The sequence below is a fragment of the Ovis canadensis genome, chromosome 14 (genome assembly GCF_042477335.2).
Source record: "Ovis canadensis isolate MfBH-ARS-UI-01 breed Bighorn chromosome 14, ARS-UI_OviCan_v2, whole genome shotgun sequence".
Classification (NCBI taxonomy): domain Eukaryota; kingdom Metazoa; phylum Chordata; class Mammalia; order Artiodactyla; family Bovidae; genus Ovis; species Ovis canadensis.
The window spans coordinates 60,005,032-60,023,674 of NC_091258.1; the positions used below are offsets into that span (position 1 = coordinate 60,005,032).

Consider the following 18,643-nt stretch of genomic DNA (forward strand, 5'->3'; position numbering starts at 1 on the left):
CAGCAGAAATTCCTCCCCGTTTCACGTTTAGGAATCCTCTGCCTTCAACCTCCCCAATTGCGTTGCAGATTCCCGGTACCCCTTCCCTTCGGCCTCCCAGACTAGTTTTGGGTCTCACAAGTTCAGGTCCCACAATTCCTCTACACTGAGGAACCCCTAAACCAAACTCATGGCCGAACAAAGGCCAAAACGGCGACCCAGGAAGCTTGCGAATGCCTTGGGCAGTGACACTCCCAGAAGTCTCCGCGGTGCGACCAGGCGCAGGCTAAGACCAATTTCAAATGGTCCATTCACCGCTAGCTTTTCCTGCTCCCTAACTACATTTCCCAGAAGGCTCGGCTGTGCTATTTCTCCCCGCTTGCGGTCTAGTTCTTTTCTTCCAGAGCCTGTTCAACTCCCGGGGATAGTAAGAAAATCCATTTTTAAACGTTTCACAGTGGGCTTTCTTGGGAGTCACGGCCCGAGGCTAAGCCAGGCTCTGTGAGGCCTCCGGTGGGCGGTTTGATGAGGGGGATGCAACCCTTTAGGCGGGGCTGCAGCTGATTTCTGCTAGAAATCCGGTTGACCGGTAGCCATCTTGTCAGCCACAGGGATGTCTCTGACTACACTTCCCAGAGGACTCCTCGACAAGAACGTGATTCTCGCGTGAGTTCAGCCTCAAAGTCACGCGCTGGCGGGACCCTCAGGTCCGCACCAGCTAGTGTTACCTTGTTGTGGAAGGTTCAGCTTCTTAGGAAGTTTGGGAGACCTGAGGTGGGGAACCAGAGAAGAGGGCAGGGCCGGAGCTTAGGCCTTGTACCGCTCGCTAAGAGGTGAGTTGGAAACTGTGTGATTGTGTTTGCGTTGGTGTAAGTGATGAATGACCACGTGATTGTGTCTGGCTCTTCCGGTAGTGAGCGTGTGTGAGGTTCCAGTGATAACCGTTTGCTTAACTGTCTGAGAACCTGTGACTGTGCCGACGGGATGCGTCCTGGTCATGTGCGTGTAATCACTTGCAGCATTGTATGTGGGGATGTGAGTAGCTTTTGACTCGGTGAATGTGATAGCGTTTGTCCCCTTAGAGGGGTGTGATTGTGCGACTGTGGGCTGCAGATACCTGTGGGGTACCTGTGGATACTGTGTGATTTATCTGTGGTGAGTGTGATTGTGAGTGTACGGCCATGTGCAGGTGTGCAGTACCCGTGACAGTGCCGGTGTGACTGTCCTCTTGCGAAAAGTGTGACTGTGCTATGTGACCCTGGGTATGCGGCCCTGTGTTTGGGTTGTGGGTTATCTCTAGCTGTATGACACCCTGATGGTTTAAATTTGTGTGATTATGTTTGTGTGACTGGAAAATTATATGAAATTTTTTCATGTATGTATATATATCTCTTTAAGCTTTATACAGTAGTTTTCCCCTATTTTTAAACTTTATATGAATGCCCCATACTGTCTTTTATCTCTTACTCTATTTGTTCACCTGTGCTTTTGAGAATTACCCATATTATATTTTAATAGTTGTTCATTTGTTTTCTTTGCTATGTTACATCCATTAAACTATTATTCATCCCTTCTAGTAATGATGGACATTTGCGTTATTTCTAGTTTTTTACTTTATAGACTGTGCTGCCATGAACATTCTTTTACATAGGTTATCACGCACGAGTTTACCTACCAATGGAGTTCTAGGAGTGCTAGGTCATGTATCTTCCACTTTCCCAATAGTGCCAAGATATTTACCAAAGTGAGTGTCATGTTTATACTTTATATATGTGTATCAAACATGTCATTGCTCCATGTCCCTACCAAAACATGGTTCTGATAGTTTTTTTTAAACATTTTTATGATATATAGCATATATACAGTAAAGTGCACAAATCTTAAGTATATGGCCATAAAACAGTTTCCTGCTGCTGCTGCTGCTGCTAAGTCCTTTCAGTCGTGTCCGACTCTGGGTGACCCCACAGATGGCAGCCCATGAGGCTCCCCCATCCCTGGGATTTTCCAGGCAAGAACGCTGGAGTGGGTTGCCATTTCCTTCCCCAATGCATGAAAGTGAAAAGTGAAAGTGAAGTCGCTCAGCTGTGTCTGACTCTTAGCGACCCCATGGACTGCAGCCCACCAGGCCCCTCCGTCCATGGGATTTTCCAGGCAAGAGTGCCTGAGTGCTGGATCATCATAAAGAATTTTGCCAGCACCCCAGAAGATTCCTTCATGCCTTTCCCAGATATTCCTCTCCCAACATCAGTATTCAGAATTCTATACCCATTAATTAATTTGATCCATTCATGAATTTCATATTTAAATGGAATTATATACCATGTATTCCTTTGTGTCTGGTTTCTTTTGTTCCACATTATGTCTATGAAGCTCATCTATGTTGTTGAGTGTAATTGTACTTAGTTCTCATTACATTTGGGGGTATATTACAATTTATTAAATCCACTGTTCAGTTACTCAGTCATGTCTGACTCTTTGCGACCTCGTGGACTGCAGGACGCCAGGCTTCCCTGTCCATTACCAACTCCCAGAGCCTGCTCAAACTCATGTCCATCTAGTGATGCCATCCAACCATCTCATCCACTGTCGTCCCCTTCTCCTCCTGCCTTCAATCTTTCCCAGCATCAGGGTCTTTTCCAATGAGTCAGTTTTTCACATCAGTTTGCTAAATTATTGGAGCTTCAGCTTCAGTATCAGTCCCTCCAATGAATATTCAGGATTGATTTCCTTTAGGATTGACTGGTTTGATCTCCTTGCAGTCCAAGGGATTCTCAAGAGTCTTCTTCAGCACCACAGTTCAAAAGCATCAGTTCTTCAGCACTCAGCTTTCTTTATGGTCCAACTTTCATATCCATACATGACTACTGGAAACATCATAGCTTTGATTAGATGGACCTTTGTCAGCAAAGTAATGTATCTGCTTTTTAAAATGCTGTCTAGGTTTGTCATAGCTTTTCTTCCAAGTAGCACGTCTTTTAATTTCATGGCTGCAGTCACCATCTGCAGTGATTTGTAGCCAAAGAAAAGAAAGTCTGTCACTGTTTCCGTTGTTTCCCCATCTATTTGTCATGAAGTGATGCGACCAGATGCCATGATCTTAGTATTTTGAATGTTGAGTTTTAAGCTAGCTTTTTCACTCTCCTCTTTAATTCCTCTTCTCTTTCTGCCATAAGGGTGATGTCATCTGCATATATGAGGTTATTGATATTTCTTCCGGCAGTCTTGATTCTAGCTTGTGCTTCATCCAGCCTGGCATTTTTCATGATGTACTCTGCATATACAAGTTAAATAAGCAGGGTGATAATATACAGCCTTGATGAACCCCTTTCCCAATTTGGAACCAGTCCATTGTTCCATGTCTGGTTCTAACTGTTCCTTCTTGACCTGCATACAGATTTCTCAGGAGGCAGGTAAGGTGGTCTGGTATTCCCATCTCTTGAAGAATTTTCCACAGTTTGTTGTTATCCACACAGTCAACGACTTTGGTATAGTCAATAAAACAGAGGTAGATGTTTTTCTGGAACTCTCTTTCTTTTTATTGTGATCCAGTGGATGTTGGCAATTTGATCTCTGGTTCTTCTCTGCCTTTTCTAAATCCAGCTTGAGCATCTGGAAGTTCACGATTTACGTACTGTTGAAGCCTCTCTTGGAGAATTTTAAGCATTAATGTACTAATGTGTGAGATGAGTGCAATTGTGCAGTAGTTTGAACATTCTTTGGCATTGCCTTTCTTTGGGATTGGAATGAAAACTGACCTTTTCCAGTCCTGGGGCCACTGCTGAGTTTTCCAAATTTGCTGGCATATTGAGTTTACAGCATCATCTTTTTAGGATTTGAAATAGCTCAGCTGAAATTTCTTCACCTCCACTAGCTTTGTTTGTAGTGATGCTTCCTAAGGCCCATTTGACTTCACACTCCAGGATGTCTGGTTGTAGATGAGTGAACACACCATCGTGGTTATCTGGGTTGTTAAGATCTTTTTTGTATGGTTCTTCTGTGTATTCTTGCCACCTCTTCTTAATATCTTGTAGTTCTGTTAGGTCTGTACTTTTTCTGTCCTTTATTGTACCATCTTTGCATGAAATGTCCCCTTGGCATCTCTAATTTTCTGGAAGAGATCTCCAATCTTTGCCATTATATTGTTTTTCTCTATTTCTTTGCATTGATCACTGAGGAAGCAGATAAGTTCCTGCTGTTCTTTGGAACTCTGCATTCAGATGGATATATTTTTTCTTTTCTCCTTTGCCTTTAGCTTCTTTTCTTTTCTCAGCTATTTGTAAGGCCTCCTCAAACAGCCATTTTGCCTTTTTGCATTACTTTTTTTGGGGGATGGTTGATCACTGCCTCCCATATGATGCCATGAACCTCCGTCCATAGTTCTTCAAGCACTCTATCAGATCTAATCCTTTGAATCTATTTGTCACTTCCACTGTATAATTGTAAGGGATTTTATTTAGGTCATACCTAAATGGTCTAGTGGTTTTCCCTAATTGCTTCAATTTAAGTCTGAATTTTGCAATAAGGAGTTCATGATCTGAGCCACAGTCAGCTCCTGGTCTTGTGTTTGCTTACTGTATAGAACTTCTCCATTTTTGGCTGCAAAGAATATAATCAGTCTGATGTCAGTATTGGCCGTCTGATGATATCCATGTGTAGAGTCGTCTCATGTGTTGTTGGAAGAGGGTGTTTGCTGTGACCAGTGTGTTCTCTTGGCAAAACTCTTAGCCTTTGCCCTGCTTCATTCTGTATTCCCGGTATTTCTTGACTTCCTATTTTCGTCCCTGATTACACTGTTCACCCAGGGACATTTAATAGTTTCCAGTTTGTGGCTATTACAAATTGTGTTGTTGCTATGAACATTCTACTGTGGTTTTGATGAACACGTAAATGCTTTTCTTGGGGCTTCCCTGTTGGCCCAGTGGTAAAGAATTTGCCTGCAATGCAGGAGATGCAGGTTCAATCCCTGGGTGGAAAGATCCCCTGGAGAAGGAAATGGCAACCTACTCCAATATTCTTGCCTTGGCAAATCCCATGGACAGAAGAACCTAGAGGGCTACAGTCAATGGAGTCGCAAAGAGTCAGACACGACTGAATAACTAAAGAACAACCAGGAGGATCCCACATGCCAGAGAGCAGTGAAGCCACAACTATAGAGCCTGTGCTCAAGACCCTGGCAGTCCCAACTGCTGAGCCCATGCACTGCAACTACTGAAACCCAAGCACCCTAGAGCCGCGCTCAGCAGCAGGGAGAGCCACTGCAGTAAGACTGTGCACTGCAACGAGACTGTAGCTCCCACTTGCTGCAACTAGAGAAAAGCCTGCGTAGAGCAAAGATCCAGCACAAACCGAGCTAACTAGATAATCATTAAAATACATAAATGCTCGTCTCTTGAGTAAATATTTAGGAGTGAAATTGCTAGATCATTGGGTGACCCCCATGGAATGGAGCCCTCCAGCCTCCTCTGTGCATGGCATTCTTCGGGCAGGAATAATGGTGTGGGTAGCCATTCCCTTCTCCAGGGGAATCTTCCTGACCCAGGTCTCCCACATTGCAGGCAGATTCTTTACCCTCTGAGCCATCAGGGAAATCCTGGATCATTGAGCAGGCATGTTTCGTTGATAACTACCAGTATCTTATATTGTACCAATTTACACTCCATCCAGTAATGTATGAGAGTTTCAGTTGCTCTGCGTCATGTCTGTTATTTGAAATTATCAATCTTTTAACTATTCTGGTGGATATATAGCAGAGTTTCATCACAGTTTTTAATTTACTTTTCCCTGATATGTTACACTGTTTAGCCTCTTTTCCTATTTTTATTAGCCATTCAGACATACAGTTTTTAAAAGTGTCCTCTGGTCCTTTTAATTTTTTTTTCATTTTTAAGAAACTTTTTATTTTTATATTGTAAGCATAAGGCAAAGGATTCCAATACACGCTTCACTCAAGTGTCCACAGTACAATTAGGAGAACCAGGAGATTTACCCTGATACATGACTTTTGCTAATTTACAGACTTTATTTAAATTTTGCTAATTGTCTTATCAGTGCCCTACTATGTTAAAGAATCCTATCTAAATGCCCAGATTGATTTAGTTGTCTTGTTTTATTAGTATTCCTCCCATCTGACATAGTTCTTTAGTCCTTTTTATCTTTTATGACTGTGATACTTTTGAAGAGCACTGGCCAGTTATTTTGTTGAATGTCTTTTTTAAAAAAAATTATTTATTTTAATTGGAGGCTAATTACTTTAAATATTGTAGTGGTTTTTGCCAAATATCAACGTGAATCAGCCATGGGTGCACATGTGTTCCCCATCCAGAACCCTCCTCCCACCTCCCTCCGCATTCCGTCCTTCTGGGTCATCCCAGTGCAGCAGCCCTGAGCACTCTGTCTCATGCATCAGACCTGGACTGGTGATCTGCTTCACATGATAATATCCACATTTCAATGCTACCCTCTCAAATCATCCCACCCTTACCTTCTCCCACAGAGTCCAAAAGACTGTTCTTTGCATCTGTGTCTCTTTTGCTGTCTCACATATAGGGTCATTGTTACCATCTTTCTAAATTCCATATATATGTATTAGTATACTGTATTGGTGTTTTTGTTTCTGGCTTACTTCACTCTGTATAATAGGCTCCAGTTTCATCTACCTCATTAGAACTGATTCAAATGCATTCTTTTTAATGGCTGAGTAGTATTCCATTGTGTATATGTACCACAACTTTCTTATCCACTTGTCTGCCAGTGGATGTCTAGGTTGCTTCCATGTCCTGGCTATTGTAAATAGTGTTGTGATGAGCATTGGAGTACACATGTCTCTTTCAGTTCTGGTTTCCTTGGTGTGTATGCCCAGAAGTGGGATTGCTGGGTCATATGACAGTTCTATTTCCAGGACTATTTTAAGCACTCTCCACACTGTTCTCCATAGTGGGTGTACTAGTTTGCATTCCCACCAACAATGTAAGAGGGTTCCTTTTTCTCCGCACCCTCTCCAGCATTTATTGTTTTGATAGCAGCCATTCTGACTGGCGTGAAATGGTACCTCATTGTGGTTTTGATTTGCATTTCTCTGATAATAAGTGATGTTGAGCATCTGTTCATGTATTTATTAGCCATCTGTATGTTTCTTTGGAGAAATGTCTGTTTAGTTCTTTGGCCTATTTTTTGAATGTCTTTAAATTTGAATTTGTCTGCTGTTTCCTCTTGGCTAAATTTAGACTATGCCTTTTTGGCAAAAAGATCACAGAAATTTCTTCTTCTCAATGTGTCATATCAGAAGCTATATGATATCTCATTACTAGTAGTGTTAACTTAGGTTACTTGGTTAGAGTGATTTCTCCCTGGTTTCTCCTTTGTAAAATTACTGCTTTTCCCCTTTTAATTAGTAAGTATCCGATGGTTTTTAAAAAAAATATTTATTTATTTGTTTGATTGTGCCAGGTCTTACTTGTGGCATGTGAGATCTAGTTCTCTGAGCAGGGATCGAACCTGGGCCCCCTGCATTGGGCAGATAGTCTTAGCCCCTAGACCATCAGAGAAGTCCCTCAGATGGTTTTTCTTTTTGATCCCTGGGTCAGGAAGATCCCTTGGAGAAGGGAATGGCAGCTCACTCCAGTATTCTTGCCTGGAGAATTCCATAGACAGAGGAGCCTGGCGGGCTACAGTCCATGAGATCACAAGAGTCAGACATGACTTAGGACTAAACAAAAATAACAGATTGTCTTTTTAATGTCAATGGCATCTGTAAAGATATTCCCTTTCCTTACTGTTTTCGTTCATTTGTATTATTCCTCTCTTTTTCATTGTGCTGTTGGTAATAGGTCTTTTATTTCCTTTCTCCTTGGTTTTCAACAGTTTTGACTCTAACATTTTGCTTGGTTGTGGTTTTGCTTTTGTGTGTTTGCTTACCTTCTTGTATATTAGTCTTCTGTTTTCTGAGCTTCTTGAAACTCTTGTTAGGGTTTTTAATCAATTTATTCAAATATTAATTCCTGTCCAGTCTCTTTTCTTCTCTGAAACTCCACTTACATGTGTGGTGATCTTTTAACTGTCCCATATATCCTTTACACTCATTTCTGTTACTTATTTATTATTTTCTCTTGTACTTCATGTGGATATTTTTTGTTGGCTTGTCTGAGTTCAGTAATCCTGTTTTCTCAAAACCATGCAGTAACTTATTTATTTCTTATTTATTTCTTAATTGGCTGAAATAGATAGTCGATTTGATTCTTTTTTTATGGATTTCAGTTGTGTTTAGTTTCTTCATCTTATCATCCATCCACTTGCTTGTCTTCCTAGCTTGTCTTCAACATTTTAGTTGTAGCTATTATTACTTTAAATGGTTTGCCTACTCCAATATCTAAATTGTCTTTGGTTCTGCTTGTTTTCTGTTTTTATCTCCTTGCATGTCTGGTAATCTTTAATTGTATGAGAGATATTGTGTCTAAAACAATCATGGGGGCCAAAGCCAGTCACTAACTACTTCTGCTTTCTTATTAAAGAAAAATTAAACTGCTTTTCAGGTCCCTATTATTAACAGACAAGTACAATTCCTGGCATGCAGGAAATTTTCAGGATACTGCTGGAAATAATTTTTTTTTTTTTTTTGGAAATAATTTAAAACATTACATTTTTTGATTAAAAGATAGGTTTATTATTTAGATGAGTGCAAAATTCTCACAAATTTTAAGCTACTTATTAGAGTGCGAGACTCTTCTCTATAGTGTTATCTTTTGACAGTGCTCTTTGCCTCGGTGTGGTTGTATTGCAAGCATACTGTGGTCTTGGCTACAGAGATCATTGGCTTTAAAAGAGAGGAGCAGATCCTCCAGATGGAAGAATTCAGCCTGGGAGGTTACCATCTAGGGGAAAAGATGAAGAGCGTTGGGAATGTGCCAAGCATTATATGAAGCTATTGAGATGAGAAGTTTCCTGCCCATTCTGCTTGACAGGTACAACACCTGAGGAAGTCCCTTTATAATCAGGGAAAGGCCAGGAAGACAGACTAGAAAAGGGGAATTAAAGTGAGAAGTATAGGAGAAGGAATTCTTTTCAAATCTTTCTGGATAACTGTTGATTGTTTAGTGTCTAGCACAGTACCTGGTACATGATAGGCTGTGCAGTTGAGAAAAATACTAAGAACTTAGTAAATAATAATACTTAGGTTCAAGGAATGCTTTCAGGTTTTAAGGAAGAGGCATTTATGGATTACTTTGGTTTTCATATCTGGAATTTGTTTACCTGTGGGGGGATGCAGTGAGTAACTAGGGGTAGTGGTAAAAGTAGCTATTAAATAATTGATACCGTGATACCATGAAATTATTTCCTGAGTGGCCAGTTTTGCATGAAATTATTGACAATTGATGATCAAGGAGCTTGATGCATAGTGGAATGCTCACTGCCCCTTATACTTTTATAATGTTCAGTTTATTACATTCTTACAGCCTATAAAGAGACACAAATTTTCTTAAACATTTAGACATCGATCACAAATTCAGTTATCCCCCTAAAACAGTTTAGGCTTCTATTAGTAAAGGAAATAGACAGAACATACAGTTTTCACAAATTTTATTACTATACTTATAGTCAAAAGCTATTGTAAAGCAACAGTGATATGGATTTAGTCCGTTTCTATATTATTTCTGTGATTTTACTTCCTCTCTGTTGTTATGCTGATTTTAATATCTTCCCCAAATTACTGTAAATTCTGTAAAATTACTTTGTTTGCTTTTTTTGGATTACAGTTTTCTTAAGTCAAGATTCATTAACCCCAAAAGTTTTCTCAAACTAGACAAGATTAGAGGATCTGGTTTATCAATCAAATGTTTCTTGGTCAGGACTTTGGACCTGATTGTGCAATCCAAGATCACTGAAAATTGGTTTGACTGATGTATATCCAAATTAAAATGCATATGACCAGCTTTTAGGAATTAATCATTCAGAATTCATATACAGGTAAAATGATACATTAATATGTACAAGGATATTTACTATAGCATTGTTTGTTATAGTGAAAGATAGGAAACAACCCAAATGATAATTGGCAGCAGATTGGTTGAATAAATTAAAGTGTATCCACTTAATAGAATCCAATGTAAGCAAAGAGGATTAATTATGTATCTTTGAACGTATGAGTTGGGATCTGGTCCAAGATACTTTTAAGTAAAAATAGCAATGTGTTTAACAGTGTATAGGCTTCCCTGCTGGCTCAGTGGTAAAGAATCCTCCTGCCAATGCAAGAGATGCAGATTCAATCCCTGGGTCAAGAAGATCCCCTAGAGAAGGAAATGGCAACCCACTCTAATATTCTTCCCTGGGAAATCCCATTGGCAGAGGAGGCTGGAGGGGTACAGTCCATATGGACACAAAAGAAGACATGACTTATGACTAAACAACAACAACATAACAGTGTATATAATATGCTGCCATTTGTAATTTTTAAACAGTATATTTTTGTGTATATATGAGTATACATACAGGGCTTCCCTGGTGGCTCACCTGGTAAAGAATCTGCTTGAGTCTATATACAAGCTATATTCGCTAAGCTATATCAAGTAGTCCAAATCTGTCCTGTTGTAGTCAAGGCCTGAGGTTTCTGGAGTAGGGGTAATTAGAGATTTGCCCATTCTTTTCACAAATCCCTCCAGTGTTTGTGTGAAGTAAGCAGAGGGGAAATGATCATACTGGGAGCTGTGAGGCAAGTGGCATCTTATATAACTTCTTTCTGTCTTCTCCAGCTCTGCTTCTTTCCAAAAAAGGAGCCCAGGGAAGAACTGGTCCTTTTCTGCAAATATCAAAGCCATGGCTCAGGTGAGATGCTGTTTCTTTTTGCTCAGATAGAGTCATTTTTACCCCTAGTACATGTAAATATTTGCTTTCCTTATCACGATGCTTTTTGGTGTTTAAAAACAACAGCAGCCTTCAGACAGTTCAGTTATACACAGTGTCAAAGTTCTCTTACTCTTGCTCTAAAGAAAAGGTCTCTAATAAGCCAATTCAAAAATTGCTCTCTTGGTAGAGATATTTATAGAAAAATATAAGTGGTTAGATAATCATTAAAAAAAGGAAAGAATATCTGGTTAAAGATCTTTATACTCTTAGTTACAGGTAACTGTTCAAGGGCTAAGGGGTTAGATACCAAGTTTCTCTGAAGAAGTCTTAATCAAATTAAAACCCATTAGAAAATTGCTTATGGATTTCATCATAAATCCTGATTTGTTCCCACATACTGTGAATTGCATAATATAAAAACAATCTGAGGTTTGGAAAAAAATTTTTTGCACTGGTTAACTTGGTCCCCCTTCAGGAACCTGACCCCTATTTCCTCCTAAAACAACCCAGTGCCCTCCACAGTTCCTTCTTTTAAATAACGTTTACAATCTCATTTAATAAGTCTTTCACCGTCTTCTGTCAGATTTGTGTCAGAAATCTTGGCAGAATAAAAATGTGTTTTCCATTAGTTAATGAATCTAATTTTCTTTGACAGTGATTGATGGGATGGAGATGGGTAGGATAATTAGGGCACCTCATAGGGAAAAGCCCTGATCATCTCCATAAACCTAGATTTTCCAGGAAGAAAATTTGTGCGATGGTTTTGTTTGATGTCATTCTTAATACACGGAAAGGTCTCTTAATGTATCAGCCCTTCAGGTTTGGGGGTATGATTGGTGGTTATAAAAGTCTTATGTCAAAGCTCTGACACCCCATGAGACCATCCATGATAAATAGACTTCAGTAATGCCATTGTGTGAAGCTGGATCATGCTCTGTCAATTTCCTGTAGCTTAGGAACAATGGGTATTTACATCGAGAAATGGGCAGTTTTAGGTAAAATTGGACCAACATTGGGAAGGTCATTAAAGATCACCTTCAGCCTCAATGTCTGAAAGCAAAGGAGAAGTCATTTATTTCCATATTACAAAACATTCAGTGAAAAAAAAATACTTATAAAAAGAATTTGTTTAACAAGAAATAACTCTTATTATATAGTTTATAATAGTGTGACATTGGAATGGCTCAGTCTTGAATTATATGCAAATTTAATTTTCTAAGATAAAATATTTTTAAAAATTATTTTGTACATGTTCACAAGTAAAGTAGGGTATTTCATTCTGGCCCCACTACCAGTTCCATTCGCAAAGCTGCCTTAAATTCTTGAATATTGATTGTCAGATTTACTCATTATCTTTTGACTTCCTGCAAAGTGGAAAGGACATTATGCTCATATGTTGCACCCTTCATTTCCTCTGATCCTGTTATTATATCACAATTTTTGGTTAAATCGATAGTGTACACATTGTCACAACTGCAAATATCCCTCACTGCTGAGCCAGATCGTGGCTTTATTCTGTTACGGTCTGTCATTTTTCCTGGGGTTAGTTGCTTTTTCCCCTCATTTGCTTAGTTGTCCATGTATTTATATCCAAAATCTCTAGATCACTGCCACATGCAAGTCAGTATGTTTTCCGTCTGATCAAATACATCAATTCCTTTTGAACATGGAAACTTCCATCCCTGTTCCCTTTTTCACCCTGCTCCCATTTTGTCTAGTTGCTCTCTAGGCCTGTTTCTCAAAGACTTCCCCTTTTTGCCCTGGGATTTTCCTTCTCTGTTTTCCTGTGTTAATTTACATATTTATTGAATCTCATGTCTTCTTCTTCTCTGGTTTACTCTCTGATTTTGGTAGAGCACAACCTCTGATAGTTTCCTGAGAAATCGTGCTTGAGTCTTTTCATGTCTGGGAGTTTCTTTTTTCAGTTGTCACAACAGAATGACGATTTGGTTATAGAATTCTAGGTCAGAATTTCTTTTCTTTTGGGTGGAGTGGCGTGCCATGGCAGCTTGTGAGATTTAGTGCCCCAACCAAGGATTGAACCTGTGCTCCCTGGTTCTGGGGGCATTGGGAGCATGGAGTCTTGACCACTGGACTGCCAGGGAAGTCCCCAGAATTTCTTCATCAGCATGTTGAAGAATTGTTCTTACTATTTCTTATTTTTAGTGGTTTTCTTAAGAACCCCATTGCCTCTGTGATTCTTGATGGCTTTTATCCAGCCTGCTCTCCTCTGGATGCTTTTAATGTCTTCTCTTTTCCCTTATTCTGAAATTATACTCTTAGCTGTTTTGGAAAAGAAACTCACATGTATTCATAACATAGCATTTGCAAAGTGTTTGTATATACTACTTCATTGAATTGGGAAACTCATCTTGGCTGGATTTTATACCTCCCCAGACTTAGCTGGATAACAGAAGTGCCCAACTATCCACAGGTAGTTTTGCCTGGAGGAAACAGAATGACTTGGAAGCATAGTGATTCAGTCCTGTTTATTTGTTTACAGTCCTCCAGAGACATCCCATTCAGTTCCACTCTGTGTGCTTGCTATTTTCAATTCTTCTTTTTTTTCTTCTCTCTTCCCTTCACAAAAACACATGTTTTTATTAATCAAACCTAATTTTTAAAAATTTAACATGGTTGTTGTTCCAGGAGTCAGTGATGTTCAGTGATGTGTCCATAGACTTCTCTCAGGAGGAGTGGGAATTCCTGAATGATGATCAGAGAGATTTATACAGAGATGTGATGTTGGAGAATTACAGCAACCTGGTTTCAATGGGTAAGGATATCCATAATAATTTAGATTCTGCCCTGAGAAGGTCTATTTCCTCTGGTGTTATACTCACCTACTTTTCAGGTAACCGTTTGCGTTTCTATCTACATCCTATTCCCAGAGGAATGTTTTTAATCTTGTAGAGCTAGAAAGAGGAAGCTGCACTGAGTTGTGAGGAAAGTTTCAAGTGCTCTATAACGTTTCATAAATATGATGTATCTTCCTTTGACTCTTTCTTAATAATGAAAGGACTGGATTTGAATTCTGGGACATTCTCAACATAAACCTCTCCTTACTTCTTTTGTAAGCAGGACATTCTATTTCTAAACCAGATGTGATCTCCTTCTTGGAGCAAGGGAAGGAGCCCTGGTTGGTTGACAGAGAACTAACAAGAGACCAGTGGCCAGGTAAGTGAGGCATGGCAGGTGATGACCCAGTCAGTCAATGGAGAGATTGCACCTTTGAAATGCAGTCTGGGAAGCTTTCCTTAAAAACTTTAGGCCTGTTGTGCAAAAAGTAAGCCTTTTCAGCATGACCTTTCAAATGATCTTACCTTTTCCCCTTACTTAACACACTCCTCCTGCTCGTCTCCTCTTATGCTTCTGTCCCAATTCTAATGAGCCAGTGCCCTCCTCCACCTTCTCTAATAATACTTCTTTCTATGCATAATTTGAATGTACTTCCTTATCAGCTTCTCATCCTCTTTTGTACTTAGTCTTCAAAGAGCATCACTGTCTCCTCAAATACCATTGTTTTCTACATTACCAAAGACTCATTTCCTCTAGAGCTTATAAGATACAGTAGATACACTCATTGGTTCATTCATACTTTTAATGAACATTTGCTGATTTTCTAATGTGTGTGAAGTACTCTGCTAGGTACAGAAAGATTAAAAAATGAGTAAGTGGGAATTCCCTGGCAATCCAGTGGTTAGGTCTCTGCACTTCCACTGTAGGGGGCACAGGTTCAATCCTTAGGGAACTAAGATCCTGCAAGCCACTGGCGCAGCCAGAGAAAAAAAAATAAAGAAAAAGCAGTTTCAGAGTTTATAGCTTACTGTTTATAACTCGTAAAAAGTAGAAGCACGAGAGAGGTTAAAATAGGGAGCTCAGCAGAAAGGGGAGGCTAAAGAGGTAGAGGAGTGGTTGATCCACATAGCTGTCATAAGAGGGAGATTTGAGCATACATGTCATTGAGTTTAGAGTGCTTGAAAAAAGAATCTGTGCTTCCATTGAGATCTCAAGGCTAACAACGATATAGAAAAAAAGAAAAAAAAAGACAGCCTATTCCTTCATTCAGTATATGTTTTGTGTGATTTAAAAAAATTTTTTATTTTACACTGAAGCATAGTTGATTAACAATGTTGTGTTAGTTTCAGATGTACTGCAAAGTGATTCAGTTATACATATATGTGTGTCTATCTTTTTCAAATTCTTTTTCCATTTAGGTTATTACAAAATATTGAGCAGAGTTCCCTGTGTTGTATATTAGGTCCTTGTTGGTTATCTGTTTTAAATATAGCAGTGTATACATATCAATCCCAAACTCCCAGTCCATCGCTCCTCCCTATCCTTCCCTCCTGGTAATCATAAGTAATTCTCTAAGCCTGTGAGTCTGTTTCCGTTTTGTATATTAAGTTCATTTGTATCATTTTGTTTTTTAGATTTCACATATAAGCAATATTATAGGAAATTTTGGCTTTGTTTGACTTACTTCACTTGGTATAATAATCCTCAGGTCCAGCTATGATACTACAAATAGCATTATTTTGTTCTCTTCAATGGCTGAGTAATATTCCATTGTATGTATGTATATAACATATCTTCGTTATCCATTTATCTCTTGCTAGATCAGTATATGTATATTGAATACCTGTTGCATGCCCAGCACTACTCTCAACACTTGAAATTAGAGCAGTGAGTAGAATATGCAGAATGTCTCTTCCCAGAGTTTACCCTCAGCTGCAGGGAGAGATACACAAATAAATGAATATATATTGGTAAGTGCTGAAAAGAGTAAGTGGAGAGGTGGAGATGCTATTTTTTGTGAGAGGGTACAAGAAACTTTCCAATAAGGTGACACTGGGACAGAGACTTGAAGAAGTATAGCTGTAAATCATTGTATGTGATTATTAGGAAGAACATTCCAGAGGAAGCCAAACATTGAAGGGCCTCAGGCAAGTATGCATTGCCTGTGTGTGGGGAGCAGCCAGGAGGCCCGGTGCTTCTTCTACCCCAGTTGTTAATTCAAGTATTTTCAAATGCAAGAGCTCTTGTCACTTCACCCTTGCATAACCTCAATATGTAATTCTAAAACACCTGAAAGTTGTCTCCCTTGCATAACTTGACTGCTTTGTCATCCCCAGTAACTTTTACACTGATTTCTTGGTACATCGGATTGTTTTAGTGTCATTCTACTGAGTACTAGTGAGAGGGGACATTTTCACCTTCATGGTGCTACTGTCTTTAACATGTTCACTACTATATTTTACACTTTTTATCTGTTACTGCTCTAATTCTCCTCAGTCAATTTTTATGGACTTTATAAAATAAAAACATTATATACCCATTTCCATGGGGTGTTTTGTACTTCGTAAATTTTAATTTGGATTGGCATCTTTTATTTATTTATTTATTTGGCTGCGTCTAGTCTTAACTGCTGCACTCAGAATCTTGTTGCATCCTGTGGAATCTTATGTGTTTGCAGTCATCTCTTTTGTGATGATTACAATTTCTGATTTTAGAAAATTAACTGACCTCTACAAATTTCATAGATATCTTGTTCTTTAAAAAAAATTATTTTGCTATATTTTAAAATAATTTTATTAATTAATTAATTATTTTTGGCTATGCTGGGTCTTCAGTGCTGCTCGGGCTTTTCTCTAGTTGTGGCTAGCGGGGCCTACCCACTGGTTGCGGTGCTCAGGCTTCTCATTGCAGTGGCTTTTCTTGTTGCAGAGCACAGGCTCCAGGGCTTGCAGGTTTCAGTGGTTGTGGCACACAGGCTTCGTTGTTCTGCAGCATTGTGGGATCTTCCAGGATCAAGGATCAGACCTGTGTCTCCTGCTTTGGCAGACAGATTCTTTACCACTGAGCCACCAGGGAAGCCTCTCTGCTGGTTTTTTTTTTTTTTTTTTTTGGCTGAAGTGATTTTAATCTATAGATGAAAGACTCTGTAAATGATACTCAGAATACATTACAAACTTGGTTTTAAATTAGATTTGAGTCTAGAACAGGACTCACTCACAATGATTCCAGAACACAAGGTGGAAGTGCAACAGTTAGGTGATGAGTTCTTAATTGTTCAAGGGGATAAAGATCTTCAAATATGGTTGGAAATTAATCTCTAAGAGTTATTCTCCTTTATAGACTACAATATTATTGTCGGTTTCATATACTTTTACTTTATAAAGAACTCCCACAGGAAGAAATTTCTGGAGGTTTTCCCAGATATTTACGGCTACATTTTCTGTTGTGCCTACAATGTCTGCAAAATACGGCACATCTAGATCCAGATTCTTATGATCAAGGGGCTTTATAATCGCCTCCTTTATAATTGTGCCCGTGGCCATTTGGGTTGTTGCACTTCCCAAGTAATTTCAAGTTTTCTTCATTACTAACAGATTTGCTGTGGAGGTGGTAGGTCGCGCGGAAGGAGATGGGGCGCGACCCTGCCTGGTCATGGCTCTACAAGCCCACGGCCAGGCCGGCGTCCTCACCCCTCGGCCCTGGCGTCCTCACCCCTCGGCCCTGGCGTCCTCACCCCTCGGCCCTGGCGTCCTCACCCCTCGGCCCTGGCGTCCTCATCCCTCGGCCCGCCGCCAGCCTGGATGGGCGGAGCCCCCTCTGCTGTTTTTAACAGCATCCAAATCCATTTTAAAGTTCTTTTACAATAAACTATAAATTGAGAGCCCAACTCAATCCCCCCTCCCCTGCTCCTAATGGCTTATTTTAGCACCATTTATTCAACAGCTGCTTATGTCATCATTGTTTTGTCTGCCTGTTCGTTGGAAGTTCTGGTTTATGTTAATACTTTGTGTTTCAGGGACTCTTTCTATTTCTTTGCTCCAACTATACACTTGTACCTTCAGAGACAGATATGCCCAGCAGACAGTTTAATATATTTTAATTCTTTTTATTGAAAATTATCTCAAATACAGAAAGGTAACAAACTATAGGCAGACATTCAAACAGTTATAAAGTGAACTCACATGGAAACATCACTCAGATTTTAAGAACTTACAACACTATCAGCACATCTCTCTATGTCCATAGTTCTTTGTGTCCCCTTTTGCTTTTACCAAGTAAGAGAGCCACCACAACAATATAGTTCAGTTTTGAGTTTGAATTTTATATGCATAGAATTGTACTATATATACTTTTATGTTGTTTTTTTTAATCATTTTGCTGTTAAGATTCATACATATTATTTCTTATAGTCAGAGTTGATTTATTCAATTATACCAATATACTACAGTTTATTTTTCAGTTCTACTTTTCATAGAGAGTTAGGTTGTTTCCACTTTTTGATAGTTAAAAATTGCTACTATGAACATTTTCTGTGTTATTTGAATAGGAGAGAAATGAATGGATCACATGGCATCATATCTTTAGTTGTCCAGTTTTCAACTTTTTTTTAAGTTCTCAGGTTTTGTTTTAATACTCTTATTTATTTTTGCCTGTGCTGGGTCTTCATTGCTTTGTGCAGGTTTTCTCCAGTTGTGGTGAGCAAGGGCTACTTTTCATTGTGATATGTGGGCTTCTTATTGCAGTGGCTTCTAGAAAGCATGGGCTTAAGTAGCTGCAGCCCCTGGGCCCATGGAGCGCAGACTCAGTAGTTGTGATGCATGGGCTTAGCTTTTCCGCAGCACGTGGAATCTTCCCTGACCAGGGATTAAACCCATGTCCCCTGCATTGGCAGGTGGATTCCTATCCACTGTGCCACCAGAGAAGTTCTCCACTTTTCTTTAATGCCTATACTAGATTACAATCCCACCAGCAGTATATAGGAGCTCCCACTGTTGCATATGCTTCCTAATGTATTGTCAAACTTAGATTT

General features: G+C 39.4%; 1 protein-coding gene across 18 annotated transcripts in view; it reads left to right on the forward strand.

Moving 5' to 3' along the window:
• Window positions 1-292: 292 nt before the first annotated feature.
• Window positions 293-18,643, forward strand: part of LOC138418744 (zinc finger protein 14 homolog) — an 87,188-nt gene continuing 68,837 nt past the window's right edge. For 2 of the 18 annotated variants that reach the window (XM_069550503.1, XM_069550511.1), the window contains exons 1-5: window positions 332-812; window positions 8,725-8,936; window positions 10,722-10,794; window positions 13,465-13,591; window positions 13,897-13,992. In XM_069550503.1, the coding sequence (XP_069406604.1) occupies window positions 8,875-8,936; window positions 10,722-10,794; window positions 13,465-13,591; window positions 13,897-13,992 (358 nt within the window). In that variant the 5' untranslated portion in view covers window positions 332-812; window positions 8,725-8,874. Of the gene's footprint in view, window positions 813-882; window positions 979-8,724; window positions 8,937-10,721; window positions 10,795-13,464; window positions 13,592-13,893; window positions 13,993-18,643 lie in introns of those variants that run through there. The other 16 variants (XM_069550504.1, XM_069550513.1, XM_069550502.1 and 13 more) reach the window with 12 other exon arrangements.